Consider the following 19,166-nt stretch of genomic DNA (forward strand, 5'->3'; position numbering starts at 1 on the left):
CTACTAAGTACTACTAACTAACTATGTCAAGTAACTATCTAACTAACTATGTAACTAACTATATAACTATTTAACTAACTATATAACTATGTAACTAACTATATATCTAACTATGTAAAGTATCCATCAATCAACCTATCAATCTAAATATCTTTCTACCTATCTAAATCACTGCCACACTAATGAACTAATAACCACTGTTAAATAAGAACAAAATTTAAAAACTAATGTACCTCGAGTGCAGGGGAGGCACAGCCGGTCGACAAGAGGCAAAGACGGCTGGCGGGGAAGCTATCATGCGCCCACACGTGCACCCGGCCGGCAACCAGAGCGGCCAAGTGGGCGGGGGCAGGCAACCACAGGAGGTCGGCAAACGGCACCCCACTACCGGCCTACAGCCCCGCTGCCCTTGTGAAGCGGGCAAGGGAGGGCGGCGCAGCAGGGGCCAGTGTGGTCATGGTCGTTCGGGTTTGATGACGGGGAGGGCGGCGCAACAGTCATGGGCGGGGCACTCTCGGCCGGCGCGGCGCAGCACAACGCGCGGGGCTCGGCAGCCTAGGGCGCACGCGGGGATGGGCAAGGCGGGGCGTGGCCGGCCAGTGCGCAGGACGAAGAGGGTAGGGCATGGCTACCGACGCGGAGCGGCACGACACGCGGGGATCGATGGTCTAGGCGCTGCCGGACGGTGCGCGGGGTGGGGCGGGGAGCAGCGCCAGCGTCGGGCGGCGTCGAGCGGGCGGGAGACAGAGGCGTGAGAGAGAACGGAAAAGGAAGAGAGGAGAGAAAGGAAGAGAGAAAGAAAACAGACCCACCTGTAAGGCCGGCGCCAAGATCTATGGCGCCAAGCTCGGCGCCAAGATCTGTGGCGCCAAGGTGCCTGCCAGGTCACCGCCGACGCCACATTTTCATCAATGCCTACATGGCCCCAAAACCTAGGCGCCAAATACACTGGCGCCGAGACGTGTTAGCTCAACGCCAATAACCCTGGTGCCGAGGTGAGGGTCTAGATTTTGAAAGCATACCTCCAAGGGCAGATTTGTAAAAAAAACTTTCAAAAAAAGGGCAAAAAAACAAAAAATTCGACAATCCGAGCATGTGCAAACTGAATATATGTGGGTAGATCCGACCATATTTTTTGTGTTAAAGGAAATCAATCGTGGCATTAGATACAAATTGCACTAATTTTTGCATGTAGTTCAGAATATCAATCACCTCTTAGCGAAGATCATCATGAAATTTCTATTTTATTGCACGATAGATGTTTTGGGTCACTGAATTTATCATCAAGCTCAAATTTGTCCCTTGGGACCTTTGGATCTAGTTCTTGCCTGGTTCAACTCTAGCACGTGGAGAACACTTCCACCAACCATCCAAGATCAGTTTTGGCTAGGTTGAGGCATGAGAGCATCATGGGGAGGCTTCAAGGACTCCTACTCCACTTCGAAATGTTCCATAGAATCAACGAAGCATCTCCAATATATTCCTCCAAGTCACTTTCTATCACTATAAATGGAGCCCTCACTCCCTCTCTTTTGAAACACAAGATGAGAAGATTAAAAGCTCTGCTCTCCTCTGCTCTTCTACTACTTAGAAAAAGGGATAGAGCCATGGTGAGTGACAGGGAGAAGCCAGAGTTATCGGCTTCTCTACCACTTTGTACCTTAAAAGATGTTGCTCAACTTCGAGTAACGTCTGGGTATTGTCAGGTAACTCTGTTCCCTTCTGATTAATTGAGCATTCGGTCATTACTTAAGTTGTTTACAAGTTTCTCTTCCACTGCTTTGGCGTCGAGTAAGGTAGTATCAATAGTTGCAGTGTGGTGCCTATACTAGAGGTTACCTTGGTTTGTATTTAGTTCAACATATCGCAGTGATAGCCGACAGGTGGCATCCCTATCGGGCCTATGTATTCTACCATGTTAGTTCTATTCTATATGACTTTAGGGGTGGACTCGTAGCTCTTCTTCTCATCCCTTTCTGTGAGTTGGATGGTCTCCGGTGCCCAAAGTAAACAACATGAGTAAACTCTATATGCTTAGTTCGTTAAAATAAGTAGTGTTATCCTTCAAGTACTCTCTCTACTCACCTATCTATCTTTCTCTTCTCTCTTCCTCATGGTTATCTTAGAAGCCTATATCTCAGGACATGACTACGGACATCCTCCTCAATACCACAACATCAATTGCTCCAGGGTCCCAGTAAGGCGTCGTCTCCCTCTCACAAACTTGTTATGTTAGCTATAGGCTTATAGCAACATCATTCCTCTCATATTTAAGAGAATATTGAGTTACAAAAGTCTGACTCCAATAACTCTACTTATGTACTAGTACTAAATACAACTTAGAGATCTAATGAGTATCCTCCTCAAATCCTACCTTTGGCTCGCTTCTACAATATGGATAGAATACGTTCGTCGGCACGGACACAAGTACATTTTCCCTCTCAAGTAAGGAGTCACTCGTTGATGCCTCAGTGTTCATCCTCTTCTTTTATGACGAGAGCCGCCACCTCTATATATTTGTACGTCGGCTCTGGTCTAAGAATTAAAGGAAAATATGCATGCATGGAAAAGTTGGAGGTCTCATTCATCGATGTCTATGTGGATTGTAACTTTTGGTTAGGGCTAACGATCAATAATGTTGTGTTGGGTTTGCTCTAACTACCCATACCCTCGGCCTTGATGATCTCTTGGTAGACGGAACGTGAGGCCGAGGCGCGGAGTTTCTAGAGCACCCTTTTAGGTGCTCTCACCTTTTTTCTAGAGTGAAGCTACACCTGCTTGGCTGAAAAACATAGAATAGAGCTTTTTTTTAGAAACACATAATAGAGCTGAAAAATATAGAGTACTAGTTGAATTCACCGCGCGTTGTTGCTGAAATCTGTGGACACCAATTTTATAAAAACATTGGATGAAAGAAGCTAACCAAAGGGACAAAGAATAAAGTTGCGTGGCATTTGTTAGGAGAATAATGTGTATGATATAGAAGTATGGTGGGAAAAGATATATAATGCATAGAATGGAGAATTGTCATAATATATGTAATTTAAAATTTTGTTTGTCGTTTTGTGCAACGATTTGTTTGCCATTTTGTGCAATGGGATGACCAAATATCAACATGAACTTAAAATTTTCTTTGCCATAATGGCTAAAAGTTGAAGGAAACTATGTGTAAAAATATTTCAGGGATTGAAAAAAGGGAACGATGGGATATTTTAAGAAGGTTACCTAGTTATTTGTGTTTCCACGGTAGTCGTAGCCTGATTTTTGGAACTAACCAATAAAAAATCGAGACTTACGCTTGGCCAGTGATGAAGATTAAATTATGGGACATTCTTGATTTTTTTAGTATAAAGCAACGGCCAGCAGTTGGTTGTCTAATGCACGTAACAAACCCGTAAGAAATACTCGACTGGACACTTGATTTTGACACCCTATGTGAGTCCAAAGAAGATCTTCACGCATGACGATAAGACAAAAACACAACTCAATCAAACATAATCTCTCCTCATTTTCCTCTGTACAGAAATTGATAAACTTTTGGGTGGAATGGAGATTAATGGGAGTACAACTAACGAATCTAGCTGCCGGCGTGGGCGAAGAGGTCACCTACTACTCCGATCGAGGAGCCGGCGGTCAGACATCGTCCCTGTGCACTGAATGATGGCCGGCGATTCCGTCAAGGCCGTCTTTTGACGGCTCGCAACCAATCCAGGATCACCTGCAAGTGTGCCATGAGGCCATTGGCTAGATGCATATATATGATGGAGAGGAATCACGGAAGATTGAAAAGCCAAGGCAGGCAAGGTCCCTTCGGATGCCCGAAAGTTATAGGAGGCTGCCGTTTCGTGAACTCAAGGGGTCGTTGCTGTGACTGCCGATAAATGTGGTGAGAGAAAATTTGAGGGTCTTTGATTTCTGATGACGTGGCTGCATGAGAGCTCAGCTTTAGAGTTGAGTAGGAACTATAAAATATATAGAGATTATTATAGATTCCATGATCAGTCTGGGCTTGCTGGAGCGGTGGTTTTGGGACCAATGATGAAACACATGTGGCCCTGTATGGCTGAAAGACACATTCGTTCTAGCCCGCGGACGGTGGGCCTAGTTTAGGAGTACGTGGGATGACCTCGCACGGCTCGGGCAGTTGGGCGAGAGAGACGCAGCGATTGTTGGTCTCGGCCAGGCGGCCCAGCAATCTTTTTTTTTTTTACGTTGACGCGGCCCAGCAATCTCGCCAGTAGACGCACGCGGCACGCACTCGTCACGCATTTGGAAGTTTGATTTGAAGAGATTCAGAGCCGGAGGGAACAGTTATGCGTACCAGCAGTTTGCACGTCATTTGAACTCAAGCACTGCCCAACGTTCGCCAGGCGCGCCGTACGTACATCTACATAAGAACGCGCCCATGAACAGCCGAGCAGCAAACCAACCGCTTGCTTTTTCCAGTCTCTGGGAACGTCGCGAAAACAGTTCCACTTCCACGTACGTTCTCTCACCAAGAACGCACCCATGGACCGCAGCAACGTCGCCGCGGCCGGTGCGGTGTCTGTCGAGGTGCGCGGCGGCTCGCCGCCGGCGGGCGCGGGGAGGAAGCGCCGCGCGGTGGCGAGGGGCGTCCAGAGCACGCTCTCCAAGACGTCCATGCTGGCCAACTTCCTCCCCACGGGCACGCTGCTGACCTTCGAGATGCTCCTCCCGGCCGCCTCGGGCGACGGCACCTGCTCGGCGGTCAGCGTCGCGATGCTCAGGGCGCTCCTCGCGCTCTGCGCCGCCTCATGCTTCCTCTTCCACTTCACCGACAGCTTCCGCGCGCCGGACGGGAAGGTGTACTACGGCTTCGTCACGCCGCGGGGCCTGTCGCTGTTCAGGACCGGGCTCGACGGCGTCGAGGTGCCCAGGGAGGAGAGGTACCGGCTCGCCTTCGTCGACGTCGTGCACGCCGTCATGTCGGTGCTGGTCTTCGCGGCCGTCGCGCTCGCGGACTACCGGGTCTCCGGGTGCCTCGTCACCGGCCACCGCAAGGAGATGGACGAGGTGATGGAGAGCTTCCCGCTCATGGTGGGCGCCGTGTGCAGCGGCCTCTTCCTGGTGTTCCCAAACACCCGCTACGGCATCGGTTGCTTGGCTGCGTAGAAACAGCAGAGACCAGAACAGAGAGTATGGCAGTGTAACTTTCTTCCGTACCTGTGAATCTGTGATCAAACGGTGTCTTGGATCATTTTATGCTTCATGTTTTCTTAGCACCTGTAAAAACTTGGATGTGATGTGATCCTATCTTACCCTTTCGCTGGTCTGAAACTTGACTGAAACTGGCTGAAAAACACGGTTCCGGCTGAATTGTTGTGAGAGAAAAACACTGTTCCGGCTGAAAAAAGGAGCCAAATATGGGGTAAGCCGAACAGAGCCTTAATCAGTAATGATTTGAAATTACTTCAGAATGAGTCAGAAGGGGACTGGGGGGAAAATCAGGCGTGGAGTGAACATTGAATGGATTATACAAGAGAATGGCCACCAAATAGCTTTACACCAGATGCAAAATGCATTCCTTTCAAAAGAATGGTAAGACTGGCTCAATCTATCTATCCTAACGTAAACTGCCGCCGCTGTATCCTACATTCTAGCAAGATACTAGGGAGTATTTTACAAGCCACAAAGTAAGCAAAGCAGTACCCTCCTACCTACGCCAAAACAGATGTGACCTACATTCTGTCTACAATGCATATCCCCAAGTTTGACTTGAAACTCTTCAAACTGCGGACGAAACAAACTTAGAAGATATCCAAAACTTTGTTTCCCTTCCAGTTCTGCAAGAATCCTCTTAGGCGGGGCTGTATATATCAAGAACGTTTTAGCGTGACGGTGTCTGTTCAAGCAACGGCCAACAGCAACCACCATAACATAAAGCACCATTCGCATTATTTCTGTTATTCTTTGCAACATGTTCCTCGTTTTGTTTTCTGAACCTTATCCCAGAGGCACATCATATCCCTTGGTTCTTGGTAGTGAGCAACCACATACCCATCCTCGCATCCTTCAACCAAGATCCTCCCATCATTCTCATACTTGACATCCAAGCCATCCTTCTTCATCTCATTGATCCATATTCCCATCGCGACATCCTCCAGCTTGAACATCTGTAAGAGTGATGATGATAATATCCTATTCAGTATAGAAAGAATTTGAAATACCATGACCACAGCGGTTAGAAACCAGCAGCTACTAAGGTTGCGTCTATTTTTAAGATACTGAGTAGATCATACATCACAGTATTTGTCATATTTATTGCCTTCAATGCTATCCAAACTGAAGCAACTAAACCGTTCCAATTACTCCATATAACAGCACGAAAATAAATTTCCACAGAAGTTTGGCAGTACCTTTAAATCCCCACTCTTGTGTTTCCTGTAAACTTCTTTAGCTATGTCCTTTGAAACAATATATCCTGGTCCATGCGCCCATGGAGGATAACTCTCCTCAGGCCATTCCTAATTCAAGCAAAACATTAGTTACAGTTACCACACTTGATCCGCCGCACAAAATGGTAAAACCAGAACTAAATTATTGAAAATAAGGCAGCAAAATATGCTTAAAAACCAATATGCTAATAAGCAGAGTGACAACCAACCACTAGTTAGTGCTGCAACACTGCAACAGTATGCAGGTGCTTAACCAGCTTTTATATGTTTCTCATACATGCATGCAGGAGCCCCTAACCCCCTAATGCTGCTTTTATACAAAACTTGAGCTGCTTAAGTGAGCATTTACGCAATGTCTCAATCCACCATTTATAGAACATTAGAGAAAACACATGGCAGAGCAATGGTCTAGAGGAAGAGCCTTATCATATATAGAAATGATATTTTGCAGAATCTCTTGATATAAACATATAGCATTTGCGGTCCTCAAACTTGTACTGGGGTGTCATTTAGGTAGACAAACTCTTAAAATCTACATCTAGGTTCATAATCTTGTTTAAGTGTGTCCCATGAGGTCCAAATCACCCTAATCAACATGTAATTACGTATGTGGCAGTGGCACTCTTGCATGAAGTCTTAGATATCCCCGTTCTCTACTACATGCTCATGGCCATTGTCACTACTGTTAGCAAGTTATGTTTGCCTCCTAGTCTATTGTGCCTGCGCCTTGGACTCTGGATACAGCCATGCGCCAGGCTAGGCACTTGTGCTATTTAGCATGAGTTAATTAGGTTCCTAGATTGTGTTCACACCTTGAACCCTTGAGTTCTCCTGCCTATATATTGTAATCCCTTGTAATCTGTGATCAATCAATATATACTATTCAGAGTTTATCTCTCTCACATGGTATCACGAGTCCGGGTAACACCCGTTTTCCCTTCCGCTTCTCTGGCGTGCTGCTTCTAGCGCCGCCGCCTCCGGCATGCTGCCCCTTGCGCCGCCCCTCCCTTCTCCGCCATGGCCGGCTCCCTTCACCCCTCTGCTGCTGACAACGAGGCCGAGCGCAAGCGCCAGGAGGACGCCCGCGCCGCCCAGGCTGCCGCCCGTCGCGCCGCTCTTGCTTGCGCCAAAGAGGCCGAAGCCGAGGCCGCCGCCGCGGCAACCGAGCGCGACGCTGCGGCTGCGCGCGTCCGCGCCGCCCTGGAGCGCGCGGCCCAGGAGCGGGCCGCTGCCGACCCTCCCCTTGAAGATCCGCCAGAGGACCGCGACGAGGACGCGTCCTCCCTCTTCGATGGCCCTCGTACCTCAGTTCAGGCCGCCATAGCTCTTCAGGAGGCTACTGCTGTTCTTCACCTACACGCCCAAGCTGTGGCCGTCCAGAACATCCGTCATCTTGTCCACGTCGTTCTCGACGTCACCTCCGGCAGCTTCGCTCGGTGGCGCGAGCAATTCCTGCTCGCCCTGGGCAAGTACTCCCTTCAGGGCCATGTTCTTCAGGACGATCGTCCCCTGAACTCGTCAGACTGGGAACGCATGGACTGCGTCGTCCGCTCCTGGCTCTACGGCACCCTCTCCGACAATCTCCACGACATTGTCCGGCATCGCGGCGACCAAGGCGACACTGCCCGTACCACCTGGCTTGCCATTGAGAGCCAATTTCTCGGCAACCGGGAGGCGCACGCTCTCATTCTTGACGCCAAACTTCGCACGCTTGTCCAGGGGGACCTATCTGTCACCGACTACTGCAAGCTTCTCAAGACCACCGCCGACAACCTCACTGATCTGGGTGAACCCGTCAGCGACCGCTCCCTCGTCCTCAATCTCATCCGAGGTTTGAACGAGCGGTTTGTCTCCGTTGGCCGCCATCTTCGACGCAGCCGTCCCTTCCCTTCCTTCTTGGAGGCCTGCGACGAGCTCACTCTCGAGGAGCTTACCATGGGGGCCCCGACTCTGTCTCCTCCCACGGCTCTCGTCGCCAGCACAGGCAGCGGCTCCTCGTCCCCTCGTCCCGCCTCCCAGCAGATTTCTGGGCATCCTAACACCGAGCCTGGGGGTGGCAAAGGGGGCGGCTTTGGTGGCAAAAACAATCGTCGCGGCGCTCGGGGCCAAGGCGACAACGGTGGACACAGGGGCGGCAAAGGCGGCGGCTCAGGCACGTCTGCTCCATCCAACCAAGGGGCGAGTGGGTCTTGGCCCACCCACTATAACCCGTGGCTCATTGTCCCCGGGTCGCGTCCTCTGCTTCGCGGTGCACCCACCCAGCCACCACACCAGCAGGCGTTGCTGGCACAACAGGGAGCCTTCCTGGCTTCGCAGCAGCACCCTCCAGCACCGTTTCAGCAGCAGTACCTGCAGCAGGCCTCTCCTGCTGCCTTCTACGGTCAACAGGGTGCTCCTGTGCCTTTCTTCGGCACCTCGGCTCCTCCCGGCTTCTACACCTCTCCAACCGGTCTTCCGGCGGCCTTCGATCAGCAATCCCTTGCTTCCACCTTCAGCACCATGACACTACAGCAGCCGCCGAACAGCGACTGGTACTTCGACTCAGGTGCCACCTCCCACATGACTTCTGATTCTCGCACTCTTTCACACCCTAACTCTTCACAGTATCCTTCTCCTTCTTCTATCATTGTCGGTGATGGCTCCTTACTTCCTGTCACCGCCACTAGCACCACCACTCTCACCGATTCTCTGTCCCTCAATAATGTTCTTGTTTCACCACGCCTCATTAAAAACCTCATTTCAGTACGTCAGTTCACCACTGACAATAATTGTGTTGTTGAATTTGACCCTGCTGGTTGTTCTGTGAAGGATCTGGAGTCTCACAAGGTGATCATCAGGTGCAATAGCTCCAGGCCCCTCTACCCATTACATCTCCCCGGCGCCACCGCCCTTGCTGCTGATTCCTCACCTGCACTTTGGCATCGTCGGCTTGGCCATCCTGGTCGTGACACGTTGTCCAAAGTCACCTCTGTTATTCCTGGCTGTACTAAAGAACTTGGTTCTATTTGTCATGCGTGTCAGTTAGGGCGTCATACACGCCTTCCGTTTCAAACATCATCTTCTCGGGCCTCTAATTTATTTGAGCTCATTCACTATGATTTATGGACTTCCCCAGTTGTTAGTGTTTCTGGCTTCAAATACTACTTAATTATACTCGATGATTATTCCCACTATGTTTGGGCGTTTCCTCTTCGTCTCAAATCTTACACGTTTACCACTCTAACTAACTTTCTCGCCTATGTTCGCACTCAGTATGGCACTGCTGTAAAAGCTATCCAGTGTGACAATGGCCGGGAGTTCGATAACTCTATCTCCCGCTCCTTCTTCCTCACCAACGGCATCCACCTTCGCATGTCCTGTCCATATACTTCATCTCAGAATGGGCGGGCTGAGCGCATGATCCGCACCATCAATAATGCGGTTCGCTCCCTTCTTATTCAAGCTTGCATGCCTCCTTCATACTGGGTTGAAGCATTACACGTCGCCACACATGTTCTCAACATCCTACCCACCAAAACCCTTCACTCCTCCACACCTCACTCTGTCCTGTTTGGTGTTCAGCCCCAATACGACCATCTTCGCGTCTTTGGCTGCGCTTGCTATCCTAACCTTTCTGCCACAGCCACCCACAAACTTGCCCCTCGATCCTCCTTGTGCAGCTTTCTTGGCTATTCCTCCAACCATAAAGGATACCGCTGCCTCGACCTTCAAACCAATCGTGTTCTCATCTCTCGACATGTCGTGTTTGATGAGAACTCGTTCCCCCTTTCCCAGCAGCCCACTCCTCCCAATCCAGCGGACTTCGATTTTCTAACTGATGATGCTGATCCCATGCCCAGTGCACCACTACCTTTATTTCCTACAGGTACCTCCGTTGGTGTTCCTGCACGGCCACGTGCAGCACCCCCTGTCGGCACGCCATCAGCACCCTGCACGGACTGTCCTCGTGTGGCATTCAGTGACGGTGCAGCCGTCGAGACAGCAGCTGCCACTCCGGTGCCGGGCAAGGTTCTTTCACCAATATCAGGCGCCCGACAGGCCACTCCCTCTACACCTGCTGCTGCTGCAGCTCCAGGCGCTGCTGCAGCCCGGCAAGCCGCTCCATCTACGCCTGCTGCTGCTGCAGCTCCAGGCGCTGCTGCAGCCCCCAGCGCCCCAGGTCCCTCCGTTCCTGCAGCAGCCCCCGTCAGGCCTCGACCACTGCTGGTGTATTCACGGCGCCAGGCAGTCGCTCCTCCTCCGCAACCGGCTGCCTCCAGCCCGCCGGCTCTGCCCAAGGGCGCCGTGTCTGTGCAGCCCACCGTCAACAATCACAGCATGACAACACGCGCCAAAGCTGGTCACCAGCTTCCTAGTGTCTACAACAGCACAACACTGTCACCGGTGCCCCGCAGCTTCCGTATTGCCCTTACTGATCCCAATTGGAGGGCTGCCATGGAAGAAGAGTTCTCTGCTCTCCTTCAGAACAACACATGGGAGCTTGTTCCTCGCCCGTCTCAAGGCAACATTGTCACTGGTAAATGGATTTTCAAGCACAAATTCAGGGCTGACGGGTCCCTAGAGCGCTACAAGGCTCGTTGGGTCCTTCGAGGCTTTACTCAGCGCCCGGGGATCGACTTTGACGAGACATTCAGTCCTGTTGTCAAGCCCGCCACAGTTCGGACAGTGCTCTCCCTCGCCCTCTCCCGCGAATGGCCAGTTCACCAGCTCGATGTAAAGAATGCCTTTCTACACGGGACCCTGTCTGAAACTGTTTTTGCTGCACAGCCTGCTGGTTTTGAGGATCCCACTCATCCCGGATGTCTGTCGACTCAACAAGTCTCTCTATGGTCTCAAGCAAGCTCCTCGGGCATGGTACAGTCGCTTTGCTACATTTATTCTCTCCCTTGGATTTGTGAATGCCAAGACAGACACCTCCCTATTTATCTACCATCATGGTGCCGACACAGCATACTTGCTGCTGTACGTAGATGACATCATCCTCACTGCCTCCTCCACAGCTGTCCTCCGTCGCATCATATCTGCCCTACAGCGTGAGTTCAACATGAAGGACCTTGGCAAGTTACACCATTTTCTTGGAATGCAAGTTCAGCACCGGGATGGATGTCTGCTTTTGTCTCAGCAACAATACATGATGGAGATTCTTGACCGGGCTGGTATGACTGAATGCAAACCCTGCTCTACTCCAGTTGACACCAATCCAAAGCTATCTGCAGTAAGTGGTGACCCAGTTCAGGATCCCTCTGATTTTCGCAGCCTAGCCGGTGCTCTTCAGTACCTCACTTTCACTCGTCCGGACATTGCTTATGCTGTTCAGCAAGTGTGTCTCCACATGCATGATCCACGGGAACCTCACTTGGCTGCCCTCAAGCGGATCCTTCGGTATGTTCGCGGGACTCTACATTTGGGGTTGGTGCTCCGCCCCTCATCCCAACATGAGCTGGTCGCCTACTCTGATGCTGACTGGGCCGGCTGCCCGGATACTCGCAAGTCCACTTCTGGATATGTGGTCTTCCTTGGTGATAACCTCATTTCCTGGTCCTCCAAACGCCAAAACACCGTGTCCCGATCCAGTGCCGAAGCTGAATATCGCGCCGTTGCCAACACTGTTGCAGAAGCTTCCTGGCTGCGCCAACTTCTCAGTGAATTACAGTCCCCCTTGCAGCGTGCTACATTGGTCTACTGTGATAACATTAGCGCCGTCTACATGTCCGCCAACCCAGTCCAGCAACAGCGGACTAAACACATCAAGATTGATCTCCATTTTGTTCGGGAACATGTTGCTCTTGGTGCTGTTCGAGTTCTTCATGTTCCAACCACCTCTCAGTATGCCGACATCTTCACCAAAGGATTGCCATCTTCGCTCTTCACAGAGTTTAGAACCAGTCTGAATGTCTGCTGCACTGATGCTCAGACTGCGGGGGGATGTTAGCAAGTTATGTTTGCCTCCTAGTCTATTGTGCCTGCGCCTTGGACTCTAGATACAGCCATGCGCCAGGCTAGGCACTTGTGCTATTTAGCATGAGTTAATTAGGTTCCTAGATTGTGTTCACACCTTGAACCCTTGAGTTCTCCTGCCTATATATTGTAATCCCTTGTAATCTGTGATCAATCAATATATACTATTCAGAGTTTATCTCTCTCACAACTACCATGTATTGTGCATATAAAATTACCATGTACCATTTGATATGCCACATAGACTAAGCTTGTGCTGATTGGAGTGATTTGGACCTCAAGTAGCACATTTAGCAATTTTAGGGACCCATATGTGCAATTTAAGAGTTTAGGACACCACAGAGCATGTTTAAGGACAATTGGTGTATTTTACTCAAGTATATATAATTTAACACAAGTTACCTCAGGGGTTATGTACCACTTGCTATATGGATCTCGATGAGGCTGGGAATCAGAATTGACACGACCATACAACAGTCCATGGCTGATATTGGTTCGGTCGAGGGAAGAAAGTATTTCATCTACTCGAACAAAAGCATCGTCATCAGTTTTCATCACATACTTGGCTGACAGGACATTTGTCTGCAAAGAATACTTGCTTAGAAAATGCAAACATAATATCAAGTGCCGTATAAATAAAATAAAAAATAATGCAATAAATCAGATATACCCCATAGATGCAGATCGCTATGGTCTTCCAAAGAATCAGGCTATAGTAATCCACAAATGGCATCAACTGGATGTCTCCATATGTTCGCGCTTCATTCCAGAGTTCCTCATTGACCACCTCATTTTTGTGCTAACAATGGAAGGTAGGGCCAGATGAGTATAGACTCTAAATTGAGATTTAATTCAAACTAGTAAGGGTAGAAAATTATAACATATAGAAAAGTGACTGGTAAAACCATTATGTTTAATGGCTGTTCAAACAATAGTATTGATAAACAAAAAAAATGGTGTGATACGTTGCAATTGCAAGCAGTTATGTAGAGAAAGCAATCAACAGAGACAGAAATACCCTCAATGGAGTGGTAGTTGCATGCATAATTTGTATCCGATTGACCACAATAGTGCACTCGACATATTGTTTAGGATCAATTAAGATGAGCGCTGCCTTCTAGTATGCTATTGTCCTTCTACGTCATAATTTATCTTGTACATACTTCTAAGCATAGAACCATACTAAAAACTAAAAGCCAAAGCAACTATATTGTCAAATTACCATAATATAGCTGTCCACTTTCAAAGTTTTATTCTTACCAGGCCAACAAAGAAACGAACTGCAACTTTTCCTGAGCGCACATCATCATACTGCATCCAAGTTCTGCGAACTGCCATTCGGCGTTTGAAATTATTAGCTGTAGAGAAGACTCCAATGAAAAGATCAACAGATTTATTCATGGGCACAGGTGGAGCCTTCAATGTTTCTAAGTCGGTGACATGCTCGAAGTCCTCTGTTGTAGGCAGGCCACTTGCTATCACAGATAGCAATTTAATATCTCCTGCAATTCTTACTTCACCAACAAACCCTGGTTCCAAATCCTGGAGAGATCAATATATAAAGTGTAAATATAACAATAAAATAAAGCAGCACATAACATACTGTGATATCACTAAAAAGAGTGCATAACTAAAGAAAATAGTTTCATGTTAGCATGTATGAAATGACAAATACTTTAGCACATAGGGGGAAATCATTTTGCCTATAAATTGCTGTAGGATGCAAAGGAATGATGGGTTATTTATACTTATGCAAGACTTACCTCTCGGAATGCAAATGAAGTGATATGTTTGCCATCTACAGTCATATGTATCCCATGTGCTCCAATACGAAGAATTGTTACAGCAAGATATCCCTGTCTGAATGGAAAATACTTTCTAGGTTCCGCTTTCTTCTTCCTTGCAGCTGTCATGGTCGAAACATTTGAACGCAACCTAGAGGGAAGGATTTCTTTCTGGTCCTCACCTACCATGCTACTACATTTTTCTAGATCATCCACTGTGAAACAAGAGAAAGCAAAGAACCAATGTCAACCCTATGAAGAAGATTGTCGCCAAGACATATCATTTTGTTTAACAGCATATAAGAAATAAAAACAAACAAACAAAATGCATATCTAGATCAATCAACACATTTCAGCTCCATTGTCTTAGTAAAGTGCATAGTTATGGAGATATATGTCAGCAACATCAACTGAAAAAGTTTTTCATTATATTTTGTATGTGCATGGCTAGCTTCAATACTTTAACAAGTGGATAAAGTAGCCAGATTACAGAAAGATTTACTCAAAATATCATGGTTCTTGCATGGCCTGCATAAGATATGGACCACTGAAAGAAAAGTACCTTTTGCACTGTCCTTAGCATCTGAATCAGGAGATGGGCAACGGTTTTCAGAACCCCAATCATCAGCTATTGTCCATGTATTTTGGACTATTACAGGATCTTCTGTGAGTTTATCACCAAGAAGACGGACATTATAATGAAGAACAATTGGAGGGTCTGGTTCACCAGGAACTGCAGCTCCAGTTAACTCTATCTTAAAATTGCCCAGAAGACCACCAGGAGTGCCAATAATAGTTATTGAAGAGCCCTGAATCAATCCACAGGGAAGTTTTAAAGCAAACCTATCCCCTAATCTTGTGGCATTCATCCTTCGGATAGAATAAGGGCATTGCTTTCCTTTGTCCTTCTGCTGAATGCTGCCATTAACAGAAACAACTGAATCGTCATATGCAAGGGCTGTATTGAGTTCCCTCCATGCAACTCCAGCTTCCTTGATTGCCTCTACTCCATCTGGTAGAATGTGGGCATGAGATAATAGGTGTCTCAAATGATTCCAAGAATGTAAAGATTGAAGTTCTCTATCAGAGAGATTTCTGGTAATGGAAAGGTTGGATGCCAAGAGTCTGGTTGATATTACTTCAGAAGAATTCTGTGGATTCTGGATTGCACGTGGGTTTGGAACATCTAACCAATGTAATTCTGCCGTCCTGTTTTGCTGGAAAACATACTGAAGCGATTTGTCTGCAAGTGGGCTATCCAATATCACATATCTTAACACCAAGATGACGAACAAAGATACAATGACAACGCCATGCCATTTCTTCATCACTCAAAACCTTGTGACAAGTTGGTCCGGAGTTTGCATTCACTATATCTTCAATCTAAAGCATCACATAAATTCAGAACCAAACCATCCAATCAGAAAAGTTGAACAAATTCCTGCTGAACTGTCACCCTCATGTGGTGTATTCAACAACTCCCTCAACGTAACCAAACATTCCCAGGTGTATCCAGAAAGCTTTTATAACCACAAGGAAGCGTACCAACGAAGCTTGAGTCAGGTTGGAGTGCCCTACCAACCAGAAGAAAACAGCAGACAAGAATCAACTTTATCCTAATGTTTTCTCACACTGCACATTTGAGATGTTGGTTGCATAAAAGCATTAATTCGGGTATACAAGGCAAAAGGTTAGGCTCCAGTCACATACTCCTGTACGCATCCATGTTTAGTTCCACCAAATTCCCAACTTTGATACTATATAAAAAGAAGATTCTCCGTCACATCAAACTTGTGGTACATGCATGGAGTACTCAATGTTGACGAAATCAAAAACTAATTGCACAATTTGGTTGTACTTACAAGAGGTCATTGGACAATTATTACCAAATAAAAACAAGAGGTCACTATAGCTACATTGACCTCGGCGGCGCTTCGGTGCAACTAAACACGGCCTTGCTTTTGTGCCTTTTGTGCATATCACGATCTGTAACAGCCAGTCTCAGCAGGGTTTCATCTCTCAGTTTTTAACACATCCATATTTTGAAAACAGTGTAAAAGAGTTTCGTCTCTATGAAACTCTCTCTACTCTCGTGAAACTTTTATCTTCTCTCTTCATCAAGACAGTGTCATGTCAGCATATTTAATGCCCATAAAACTCTATGAAATCCCTATTGAGACTGGCCTAACGACGAACTCTCAAACCCCACGGCTAGGGACTCATCACTCAGCAATCATGCACTTCAATTCGACTAAGAACAAACGTCACTAACTCTTGTGGCAATACATGCCGAATCCAATTCTCGCTTTAAATGGGGAAGAGTTAGGGTTGGCTACGAATCACATCAAGAAACAACAGATAAACTGTTTGGGAAAAAAAAATCAAGAGTAGCAAAACTATCACAAAATCCTAAGGCGGGATCGCGGCTACTAATAACCGAAAAATTCCAATTACAAAATATTTGTAAGAGGAGGGAAAAAAAACGAGCAGCATAGTAATTTTTTTTACTTCGAACAAAAAGGTCATAAAATGGACAGCGCGAATCTAGCGTCACCGCATAAACCGCACCGACAATTTTCTTTTCGAAGATTTTTTTTTTAAAAAATGAAAGAGCATCACTCAGATACTCTTGCACCTTTAGAAATGGGGACGCAGATCACCAGAGTCCCAACGAAATCTGGCGCACGCCAACACGCGAAATCAGAAATGAAGCAAGCAGGCTTCAAAGCACACGAGCACGGAGCACGCGAACCCCAAATTTCGGAGGAAAATCGCCACACGACAGCGTCATCCTCCTCCACACGACCGCCCCCCCATCTCGCAATGTGTAGCTCCAAGCCCGCAAAGCACAAGCCCAATGCCAGAATCACTCACCAGGAATCCTCCGCCGCCGCCGCCGCCCGGCCGCTGGGCCGCTCCGAAGAGCCTCGCGCGCGCTCGGCGGGGCACTCCTGAGTCCTGCCTAACCCCGCTGGCGCAGGCGCCGCCTGAGCGACGGAGCTAGCGAGCAGCAAGGCCTCCTGAGGAAGCCACCGAGACCGGGAGCGAGCGACGAACAAGTCAGGTGAAGGCAGGACAGGAGAGCGCAGGAGAAGAGAAGTCGACGGCGGTGTCAGAGGGAGGGAGCCTTTGACTGTGAGGAGGCTGCTTCAGGTCCACGCCACGGACCGACCGACCGCGAGCGGGCGAATAAGCGCCGTCGCGTGTCGCGGGGCCGGCGGGGCTCGCTCGGTCAGTCTCTTTGCCCTGCCGTGGCGGAGAAGAGAAGAGGAGTCGCGGTCGGGCGGCGATGCGCCTGCGCGAGGATGGGTGTACTGGGTAGGTGGGTGGGTGCGTGCCGTTGGGTCGGCCGGGGCCAGGCTGCGGCCGCGCGATGCGGACTGGGATCTCACTCGTTTGCCAGTTGCCACGCTTGCTTCGGCGGTCGACGCGGCGCGGCTCGACGAGCGGGTTCTTGGCCTCTTTCTCGGTCGGGGAGCAGCGCCGGAGGAGAGGAGAGGAGAGGAGAGGAGAGGAGCGGCTTTGTGCGAGCACACACACCGGTGGACAGACACGCGGTTACGGGACCGAGGCCTCCTTCTGCAGTCATCTGTGCGAGGTCCCGGACCTGTGGCTTTTTGTCGCGTCGCGTGCCTCGCTCTGCTCTTTTTTTACGATGGTCCTAGAGCCTCCTATCCGGTTCCTACTCTCCCGGCCAGGCGGATTTGCTGCCAACGATGCGGATTTTGCCGTAGGGAGGTGTGTACAAATGTGCAATCACAGTGTCGCTCAAAAAAAAAAAAGTCATGCGAACTAGAGGGAGCTTGTCCGATGAGCACCAAAACCTCCTTATAATATTTTACTAAAAAATTTAAAATACTGTTTGATTTAGCTGTGAACCGTAAAAAAGCTACTATGAGCTATATTTGTAAAAAAAATTATTGTCATCTATACCATGTAGAAAGACGGGTAAGATGTTAGTTGAAACAACAATGAAATCGTTCCCCTCTCTATCTCACTTAAAACAGCTAGAAAACATCTCTTTATTTTCACTCATTTAGAAACAGAAAGCTAACAACATGGTCTAAGACGTTTGCTTGTATTGCGTGAAAAGCAGTGGCTTCGAAAAAGGCTTCAAATTATTCATCTAGTGGGTGTTATGCTTTTTAGTTGCACAAACATTTTTTTAGAATTTAAACCAAACATAACCTAAGTTTTAGCTCTCTAAATAAAGACACTCAGGTTATGTTCGTAAATAAGGGTATGTTTGGGTGGACTAATACTAGTTGTTAGTCTGGACTATGAATAAAACTAGTTGTTAGTTGGCTAATAGTTAGCTGGTTTAAAATTAGTCATGTGCTGTTCAGATCCTAGAAGTAATAGATAGTACTATTGCTATGCAAAGACCTTTATACCTTTTACCTACTTGTTGTTCTGCAGAGACCACAGAGGTTTTTTTTTTTACAATTTAGTTCTAGTTAGGTGGGTTTTGTCAACTAGTGGGCTAGCAATTAGTTGGGACCTAGTTAAAAAAACAATTAGTTGGGACCTTAGCTAATGTTTAGTCCACCCATTAACTTACTACCTATTTGGATTCTTGTGGACTAAGAATTAGTCAACTCGTTGTTAATTTAGTGGATCCAAACACGATGTAAATACTACTTATCTGTGTTACGCCGAGGAGTCAAACTAAAATAGGTATGTTTAACGACAAGAAACATAAATGCCATTGTGATTTTTATTAGAACTATCAAAATAACCTAATAAATTATTGCCTTTTGTATTCAGCGGTGGCACTCTGAACTTGCAGGTCATGTGGACGTGTCACCTTAAGGCAAAATACATGCTCTCAAGAGGGGCTCATGCTATGAGCATAAATAAAGACAAGCATTGCATGTGCTATGTTGGGAACTCAAACTTAAACATATATATGTTCGATGACAAGAACCATAATAAGCTCATGTCACCATGTTATATATGTAGGAGTATAGGTGAAAGTGACGTGGGTAATTCTTCCAATATGAAACCG

At 47.7% G+C, this 19,166-nt stretch overlaps 2 protein-coding genes across 2 annotated transcripts; one reads left to right on the top strand and one right to left on the bottom strand.

Moving 5' to 3' along the window:
• The first annotated feature begins 1,558 nt into the window (after positions 1 to 1,558).
• Positions 1,559 to 5,253, top strand: LOC136522036 (protein DMP8-like). Its single transcript, XM_066515817.1, has 2 exons — positions 1,559 to 1,706; positions 3,524 to 5,253. Exon 2 carries the CDS (start codon positions 4,510 to 4,512, stop codon positions 5,131 to 5,133), a length of 624 nt encoding a protein of 207 aa, XP_066371914.1. The 5' UTR covers positions 1,559 to 1,706; positions 3,524 to 4,509; the 3' UTR covers positions 5,134 to 5,253.
• A 219-nt stretch (positions 5,254 to 5,472) lies between these two features.
• On the bottom strand, positions 5,473 to 17,716 carry LOC136520103 (beta-1,3-galactosyltransferase GALT1-like). The gene is made up of 8 exons (XM_066513504.1): positions 17,033 to 17,716; positions 14,721 to 15,732; positions 14,138 to 14,373; positions 13,635 to 13,916; positions 13,045 to 13,173; positions 12,777 to 12,956; positions 6,378 to 6,485; positions 5,473 to 6,134 (listed from the first exon to the last, which is right to left on the bottom strand). Exons 2-8 carry the CDS (start codon positions 15,484 to 15,486, stop codon positions 5,925 to 5,927), a joined length of 1,911 nt encoding a protein of 636 aa, XP_066369601.1. The 5' UTR covers positions 15,487 to 15,732; positions 17,033 to 17,716; the 3' UTR covers positions 5,473 to 5,924.
• Between the last annotated feature and the right edge of the window lie 1,450 nt (positions 17,717 to 19,166).

The sequence above is a fragment of the Miscanthus floridulus genome, chromosome 18 (genome assembly GCF_019320115.1).
Source record: "Miscanthus floridulus cultivar M001 chromosome 18, ASM1932011v1, whole genome shotgun sequence".
Lineage (NCBI taxonomy): Eukaryota > Viridiplantae > Streptophyta > Magnoliopsida > Poales > Poaceae > Miscanthus > Miscanthus floridulus.